At 46.1% G+C, this 9,070-nt stretch overlaps 1 protein-coding gene and 1 long non-coding RNA gene across 3 annotated transcripts; both read left to right on the plus strand.

Annotated features, from left to right (window-relative positions):
• Positions 1-1,514: 1,514 nt before the first annotated feature.
• LOC125525229 lies at positions 1,515-4,932 on the plus strand. 2 transcript variants are annotated; one of them, XR_007291206.1, is made up of 5 exons: positions 1,515-2,008; positions 2,182-2,316; positions 2,433-2,623; positions 2,757-4,306; positions 4,566-4,932. It is a non-coding gene; the product is annotated as an uncharacterized LOC125525229 (long non-coding RNA). The 2 variants fall into 2 exon arrangements; XR_007291205.1 differs by having other exon boundaries at positions 2,182-2,623.
• A 1,038-nt stretch (positions 4,933-5,970) lies between these two features.
• On the plus strand, positions 5,971-7,375 carry LOC125522086. Its single transcript, XM_048687158.1, has 2 exons — positions 5,971-6,251; positions 6,327-7,375. The coding sequence occupies exons 1-2, from the start codon at positions 6,000-6,002 to the stop codon at positions 6,654-6,656; spliced, it is 582 nt and encodes a 193-aa protein (XP_048543115.1). The 5' UTR covers positions 5,971-5,999; the 3' UTR covers positions 6,657-7,375.
• Positions 7,376-9,070: the final 1,695 nt, after the last annotated feature.

A 9,070-nucleotide genomic window follows, 5' to 3' on the forward strand; every position in this document is an offset into this window, starting at 1 on the left:
TCAAGAGACTGAGCCGACATATCATCTTGAGATTGAGAAGTCGCCACAGACGCCTTCGTAGTCGTTGGGGACATCTCCTCGCATTGAACTCACATCGTTGGAAGGCCTGAAATAAATTCAGGAAAATGCGAGCAGCAATGTCAAGTCTGGGACTTGAACTCTGGCGAGCAGGGGATACCACTGTCTCCTAACCATCAAATGTCGATGTGTACACTAACACCTGTAAGCATGTTTAACAGATCTATTCAGCTGTCTGGCTAGTACTTTTATCTTTAGAAAAACCAGCACTTCTATTTTAAGTTGTAACGCATGAAAAAAGAAAACTTGCTGCGAGGTACATGTGCTGATGGTTATATATTGACGTCAAGATCATATGCGTGCCTGTGTTATTTAGGTGAGAGTAGGTGAGTCGTAGTAGCATAGCATCGGCCCATTGGATCCTACACGATTCCATCGACGCTTCAGCAACAACTTCAGGTCTGCTGGAAATTAGTTAACTAGCTCCTTAAGGTTACAGAACTTTCTTTTGGATTACCAGCGTCACCTTATTTCTTTGTGGTTTGTCTTGTTTGTTTAACTAGTAAATTATACATATACTAAACCTAGCCAGGTTTAATTTACCTGGGTTTTTTGACTTTTTTCAATCAGTGAAAACCGGACCAATAGGGTGAAGACACGCTAAATAGTGGGGGATTTGCTGGGGTACACCCATGGGTTCGCCTTGCTATTTCCTTGCAAATTTCATTTCCTGGTCAACCGTCCGTTCTGTCGGGGGGTGGCCTCCATCTCCTCACATGCATGCAACCCGTGGTGGCTAGCTGATTTTTCTCCCTTTTATAATTGTATGTTGGCTGGCTCGAGACGCCTCTTCCTCTCTCGAGAAGGCCCCAGCAGGCCGCCGCCCGCCGCTTATCCCCACCGCCTCCGCCGCACCGCCTCCACACCACCGCCCAACAGATCCCTATATAAGAAAGAGACCCAACTTCGCCTATGCATAAGGACAGGGCACGACCGCAGAGGGACGGCTCCATCGATCTGCCTCCAGAGGCATACATGGGAGGGGCTGCGTCGAGCCGCCGTGTCCATCTCGCCGCCCAGCGCCTCATCCCCTCCGGCCGCCCAGATCCCCTCGCCATCTTGCAAGTCCAGCCCAACCACGACACGGCCGATGTCAAGCGGGCCTCACCGTTATGGCCATCTTGGCGCCGATGGGTTCTCCACGCCGCCGATGCCTAGGCCGACCCAACGTGCGCCGCCCGCACCCGCGTGCGACGGCCGGGGGCTCCGCCGCCCACGATAGCGAGCACGCTCCAGCCTGGCTCACCATGCGCCATCTTCCCTGACGCCCCGAGGGTGGCCACCCCAGGACCTACCTGGCGGACGAGGTTGGGACGGGTCCAAGGTTCTTCGCCGAAGTCCATGGCTTCACGAGCCCAACGACCAGAAGCAGGCATCCATAGAGGGATCCTCGAAACGCCACCCGATGCTCCCTCCCTCTTCTTTCACTTCTCTTCTTTCACTTCTCTAGCTAGCTGAAGGAAGGGCTCGAGCCGAGAGCGCTGCCTCCGTCGGTCTCTGGCTCCCCAGCCGGTCTCCGCTATCCGGTCCTCGCTAGGCCCTCTTCCCCTCCTCCGTTCCTTAACAAAAACATTAAGTACTTCTTGCCTCTCCATTCTCTTTCCTACAATTCAATTAACCGAGTCAGAAACATATTACGGGATATTGCCGGTTGATCGATTGCTTTAATAGTTGTTGGTTAGTAAGTCTGCCGTGTGTACACGAGTACGAGCAATGGATGTTTGTGAAGGCTATGAGATACTGGAAATCAAGGAGCTAATTGTTTGGGTCACTTGACTGAATTGTAACTGCACCATTTGAGGCGATTTTGCCCTGGTTTTGCTGGGTGGTAAGGTGGTTTATGGGAGTTGCTGAGTTGGTGGAAGATTGGGGCATTTGCATATGGTTGGTACTGAGGAGGACTGTGCTGCTGGAGTGGGAAGCAGGAGAGGTATGTTATCCTAAAATGTACACTCTTAACTGTTTTCCATTTGCCTGCGTGTTAGCCTGAAATTGGTTATGTAGGAAAATTTTAGGTCGATTTGGTAGAGTTAATTCTTTTTATTTGGTGACTCGGTTTAACATGATGCACACCATATCGATGACAAATTTTTGTTGTTGCAGCAACCGTTGGGATCTTGGATTTTTTTCCCAGAGCAGAATGTGGACTTACTACCTTTATATTGAAGCTGATGTAACACGTCAGAAGTTCTCCACTCCTGCATAAATGGACTGCATCATCAACCTGCACTATTTAAGGTCATGCTTAATTGCTTATAGACGATCTAGGTTCAGATTGTGAAGTAGGAACACTCGAATTGTGAATTTACTTGAATCAATACCATGTATTCTTGACACTTTCTCTGATTCTTCAGGTGAAGTTGAAGAAAAGGAAAGAGAACACTGATTCTTCAGGAAAAACTGGATATGGAGCTGCAAGATCTAAATGAAGGACTTCGGGATGGTACTATTGTAATTGTTCATATGCGAATTTACAACTTGTCTGGCTAGACCTATGTTCTGAATAATCTTCATTCCTCCATCCATTGTAACTTCATGTTCAAAGGTAACCACAACTGACATATATGATTCTAATAGTCAAAATTGTGCTCTGTTATTCTGCTCTTTGTTCCATCTGGACATTTAATTATACCCTTTCAAATTTAAATTACTGAACGCGGAGATGAAACCATTTTCAGGTGCTTATGAGACGGAAGTTAAACGAGATGGGACAAGAAAAGAAGGCTTTTCAGGTTTTACTTGCTTAAATTTTCTGATCCATTAATTTTTAGAGAAACATAATTGCATAAGTAAGCAGATTTACTTGCTATCCATTGGAATAAAAAAATTGAGCGGAGATATGATTTTACTGTTCATGTTCTTTCTTTTCTATTTGTATTGAGGTTCATGCTCACTCAAATATATGTTGTGGGACTGTCTGATCCATGCATACTTTTTCCTTTCAGTTTGTTTTATTGATAGGCAACGTCGTATTTTTTTTAATCAAAAATCTCTATGGGGTTGGTGAATCTGCGTTCATTGGATGATCTCTTCTTTAATATAATAAGAATGGTCCTTTCTTAGAATAGCAAGACCGAATCTGGTTAGGTTGGGTGTGAAATCACCCGACATGGAATGCACTCTATACACCAATTATCTACTTCCATTTTCATTGGCATGAAGTCTGCCATTAACATACATTTTTGTTAACATATGTTTTAGTAAATGTGGGAAGCACCACTGGGTATAGAACAATCGCATCCTTGATAATTAACTTTGTCATTTGTTTCAGACTACATAAGTTACAAATAATGTTACCCATATGTTTTGTAATGTTCAAGTTAAGATTCTGACGGGGGATAATTACCATTCATCTTCAAATTTATATTCTGAAAAGTTCTTCAGTTCGAACACTAAGGAAGGCTATTTCAGTTTTCACAACTTCTCCCAAGTTGGACAATGAATTTCTATTTCTACTGCCAGTACTTATGTTTTCACTACACCTATAGGCTGCACGTAAGTCTGAATAAGAATGAACTAGATGATTAAGGCGTTTTTCTATTATATATAATCATATATTTCTAAAATAAATCCCAGTCTATATGAAATGCTAATGAGATCTTGTGCTGTAAATACATTCTAAAATCTCTTCAATCTGGGGCTTCCTTTAGAGTTTTGTTAGTACTTCCTATGGAAAAATCATTAACAATTCTATCCAGTGAAATGCTGGCCCTTTTCATTCCAACTATAGGACAACTATAAACTCAAACTATGCTGCTTAGCTGTGCTATAATATGCTAACTCTGAACAATTGATTTGCAATCAATTAGCACCAGACGCCATGTTCTTCATTTTCGTCAGCCAAAATGCAGAAGATCGAATTGCCCTTCTCGGCATCCTGCCCTGCCGCCTCTTCCACTTGAAGCTCCTCTGCAGCCATGGTGATGGTTGTGCGCCTCTGTTACTGCAAAACCGCCTACCTCGAGGTATAGAACAGCAGCCACTGTTTTTTGCAAATGAAGCCACGAGGGCTTGGCAGGCCATGTCCATCGCGCCGTGTTGTCAAAGTTGCTGCTACTACCTCTGTTTACTTGGCCAAGATCGAACTACAGCCACGGCATCAGATGGTTCCACGTGTGCTTTTGTTTGCCCTATAGTTAAATCAAGTGTTCTCTCTTTTGCCGGCCACTAAGAACCAGCTAGAGTGATGGCGGCCACGACGACATGGTGTTTTTCTCCATTAAAAGCAGTAAGTGTATTATGTTCTGATAGTTACCATGTATGTTATCAGGATGTAGTTAATGGCATGGTTAGCATCATGTTATTTGTATAAATTTGTATCTTGATTACATGCAGAAAAAAGATGTGTAAACCACAAATAATTTGTCACTTCTCAGATTTAACTATGCAGCTGTAATACCTTTTGATAGGCTACGAAGCTCTGCTACTCTTAAAATACTATATTCTGCAAACTTTGAGTCTTCGAGTTAAGTTCCCATGTTTCACAGATATTATGAAGGAACATGAAAATGAAGCGGTGGACTGCCTTTGCAAATATAGAAAAATATCAATTGTGTTCTGCATCCATCAATATTATTTAGAGCACTCATCAGAAAGTCAGGATCTAGCAGTTCAGTAGTAGTTACGAGTTTGGGCCCCTTTGTAAGAATAGAACTTTTTGATAAATTTAGTAGTGACATGCCAGATGCCATACGGAAGGTATTCTTCAAGAATCAAGAGGATATATATGCTGAAGATCTCATATGTTAAGCGTGTTGATACATGCTTACATCTGTCAAAGTGGAAATTCAAGGAAGAGACGCAATGTATATAACCACACCGTATCGATTCTTACCGGGATCATATATAGATGTCGTCCTCCAAACTATGTGCTCCTTCTAGTTCCATGGTGATTCTTACCGGAATCCATGACGTGCGTATTGGTTGGCACTTGCCTTAAAGAATAAATGCAATGTATATAACCGCACCGTATTGACCGTTGCATATTGGACGGGGAAGTGTCACAAAGAATAAACGCAACGTATATAACCACACCGTATCTACCGTCGCGGCGTGCCGCCGCGCGGGGAAAGGCTAGTTCTAAATATACTAAATCTGACCAGGTTTGATTTACCTTACTTTTTTGACTTTTTTCTATCAGTGAAAAGCAGGCCAATCAAAGGCTGCCACGCTAATTACTGGGGGAGCTGGCCGGGTGTACTTTTGTGTGGATCTAGCGAATGTTGGATTTGCTTCAGAGTTTGGTATTGGCTGAGCCTGCACCGAAGCGGCGTGTTTCCATTGGAGTGCATGCGTGCACTGCATGGTCGGGCGTGTTTTCGTTGGATTGCATGGATGGACTGCATGTGATTTGATTACTACTCCCTTCGTTTCTAAATAGAAGTCTTTTTATAAATTTAAATACAGACTACATACGAAGCAAAATGAATGAATCTACATTCTAAAATATGTCTATATACATCCGTACGTAGTTTTTATTGAAATCTTTAAAAAAACTTATATTTAAGAACGGAGGGAGTACATCCGTTTTGGATCTGCATGCCTCTCTGTTGACTACCGATTTGTTTATTTCTCTTATCTGTCTTATTTTTCTTTTCCGTGCATGTGTATGCCTGCGTGTCACCCGCTTTTGACGGCAGCTCGGCACATCCTTCTCGCGTCCTCCCGTCGTTGTGGTCGGAGTGTGCCACGTGTGTGGTTGTTTACAATTTGATTACAGATCCAGATCACGTACGCCGTTGGTTCTCGATGTATAGGCGGCTGCCGCCTTAGTCGTCTGTTCTGGTTGCTTCGCAGCGCGATGGCTGTGTTTCAATTGGCTTCTTATATCCTCTCGGAGGCCCTATAAATATGGGCTTCTCTTGTTGCTGCTTCCTTCATTGTGGTCTCTGCTACCTGTTTGTTTGCGGCTGTATTTATTGATGGCTCCTCTTGCCACTGTTCGTCCTGGTCGAGGCCGGCGGGGTCTCGTCCGGTTCCTGCGAGCACCGTTCGTTTTGGTCGAGATCGGCGGGATCGTCCTCCTTGAATTGGTACAACCGTCATCAGTCGCGTGCGCATGCAACGGCGGTGGTCGTGCTCCTGCTACAGATCATTCCGTATTAATGGGGGAGGCTGCCGACGACTGCCGTTCGCCCCTGGAGCTCGCCGGTCGCCGCGTTCTGCGCCTGTTGGTATGTTTAATTAGTTCGTTTATGTATTGGTTGATCCAGATTGTAGTTATGCGATTGGGTTGTTTAATCTTCCAGGGGACAGGCGTTTGCCTTCTGGTCGTTTGCCCAGCGACGGCTTTGATCGTCGTCCGTCGGGCCGTTGCTAATTGTATGTGTAATGGCGAGGCCGTTCTGGTGTACGGGGTCGTGATGCATCTATGGCGGAGCCTTCTGCTGATCGTCGGTGGCGGCCCACGGTCAGCACGTGGAGGAGATGGTCCTCACGGCCGGCGGCCAGATTGCCGATGGAGCAGTGTCCCGAGTTCCTCGGTCGTTCTTGGCAGCGGTGGCGACGGCTTCGCGGCAGACGATGCATGTCGGCATGTGTATGTCGCGGATGATCCGTATGAAAAGGGTGAGTCGTAGCCCCGCTTCTCCCCCAGTGTCGCATGTTCCCTCCCCCGCTACACCAGCACCTGGCATCCTGCGTGCCGCCGCTAACTGCAGGGACGACCGACATCTTCTCGGCGCTCAACGCCAATTGCTGGGGCACGCTGCCGTTTCCTAGGCCGCCCGCGGTGCCCATACAGCCTCCATCCCGGCCTCCCAGTTGGAAGGCAGCCCAGGTGCCGCGTCGGTGGCGTTGGACGGGGATGACTCCATCACCATCTATTGTGCGGGTCAGTGTACCAGCAGGCGGCAGCAAACACATCGCCCTCTCCTCCGGCCTCTCTCCCACCTCCAGGTCCCGATTTCCTCATGGCGAGGCCTTTCCTCTGTCCATCCCGTGTCGAAGCCTGCCTGGGCGCAGGATGTCGAGTGAGCTTTCCCTCTGCATCTAGCCATGACCGGCTAGAGATCCTCGACAGCCGTGTGTGGTCTTCGCCGTTGCCGTCTTCCCCACACCCCATACATGTCCTGTACGTCTGGTCTTTGGAGCCACGTCGCGTGGGGCATCTCGGGCGTAGCTGAAGCGGGGGTACGTGCTGGCTGGTTCCCAATGGACAGGTTGCAAGGTTATGTCATGCTTGGTATGTACATAGGGATATTGGATGCATATGTGTGCGATCCTGACTTGTGTATGTCCCCGGGAGTGAAATTGACTAGTAGCATCTGTTTTAATGACATGATCTTACTTCTGTTTACTTCCCGGGAAATTTGTTCATCTTACATCTGTTTGTGCCCAATGTTATACTTCTGTTTTAATCATACAAATTAAATGGACATTGCAGTAAGATCGGCTTCTTGAATTATTCAGGAGCTGGGTCAATGCAATCTTTTTCTATAGAATTTTCCATGATACCATCCATTTGGTATATTCAGGAGCTGGGGTAATGTAATCTTTTTCAATACTACATTTAGTTTGTGCGTCGGTAAAGGTATGTTAAGTAATTGTATTTGGTTTGCCTTTGATAACCGGTGACATGGTATCATTGTAGTGACATACTAATTTTGATTCATTAATAATTGTATTTGCTTTGCCTTTCTCTTCCTAAAATTGTTTTCAGCTTTTGATGCATGTGTTCTCATGGCACAAATTGGATATCATTGTATCATTGTCTTTCTTAATTGATCTGTTTTTGTTCAAGCTACCCAATTTATTTAGCCATAATTATGGCCCGATTTTCTGCTACGAGTTGCTTTTTGGAGAGTTCAGATTTGAAGGGTGTGCATTTTGTACAGAAAATTATGCGCTTAACTGGTTCTTAACCCAAGCAGTAACTTTATTTATTGGAGAGTTTTAAATATGTCTTCCTTTTGGACAGATTAAATGAATGGCAACCTGCTCTATTTATCTCTCTTTTTTTTGCTTTATTTTTGGACTTCATTTGTGTGTGCACCATATGATGGAAATCATGGGGATCCTCCTTATTTAATAATCATACTATGTTTCAACAAATTAAGGCAAGCTTTAGCCCTACTGTACCACGAGTCCAACAATAATTTGGGTTCAACCAGTAAGAGATTGTACTTTCCGCTCTGGTGTGTGTGTTGTGTTTCCAATCTCAATTCAGTTTCTGGTGTGCACTGGGGAACCGGCGGAACGAGGTTAGTTAGGCAAGATCCCGATGGGAGGAATCTCCGCTGCTTCCCGGGGTCGCCGTCGTGGTCGTCCCGCCGTGCTCCATAGTCTGGAGTATGCCATCGTCACGGACTTAACGACCATCGTCCGGGCGATTCTTTGCTGTACGCGGCGTGGTCGGTCGCCACCACACTCAACTTCGTGGAGTGACGTCCGGAGTCCACTATCGGGCTCTGCATAGGCGACCTGGGCATGCTGGCGCGCACACTTCTCGCCGACTAATGGGTGATTCTACCTAGACGCATTGGAGGCGAGGGTGCTCAGCGGCTTCGTGTTGCGCGCGTCGCTGGACGCGACCGTCGATTAGGGATCGGTGGCGGGTGCACGAGATGGACGGCCTGCTCGGGTTTGGCTACTCGGTGGAGAATGACAATCATGCATGGATGCGCCTGACCATCACGTCGCAAGGGCTGCCCAACGACAATGTCGTCACGGTAACCAGAGCCTGTACGAGAGCAACTCAAACTTTAAGGTTGTCACGCCGCCGGCGACGAGCTGTAGGGAAATCCACAGCGGGTTTGCGGGCGCGCTTCACGCGGTGGAGCGGCTTGGCTGGCATAGCGCACACAAGCGTTTGTGTGGGTAGTTGCTCATCGAGGGACAACCTTTTTTGACAATTTTGTGAGCATTTAAACACTCATTATTGGGTGTGGAAGATGGGGTATATTATATGTACTACGTGATTTTTACATGTATAGAGCAAATCATACACGAATAGATACTGGAGGCTTTTCAAAGAAAATATGATACACTTAGC

Source organism: Triticum urartu, chromosome 7, assembly GCF_003073215.2.
Source record: "Triticum urartu cultivar G1812 chromosome 7, Tu2.1, whole genome shotgun sequence".
Classification (NCBI taxonomy): Eukaryota; Viridiplantae; Streptophyta; class Magnoliopsida; order Poales; family Poaceae; genus Triticum; species Triticum urartu.

What these genes read in the sequence shown, in the direction of transcription:
- LOC125522086 (XM_048687158.1), top strand. Translation starts at nt 6,000, where the DNA reads ATGGCTCCTCTTGCCACTGTTCGTCCTGGTCGAGGCCGGCGGGGTCTC. An exon ending in GCCGCGTTCTGCGCCTGTTG is followed by an intron (nt 6,252 to 6,326) that starts GTATGTTTAATT and finishes TTAATCTTCCAG; the next exon opens with GGGACAGGCGTTTGCCTTCT.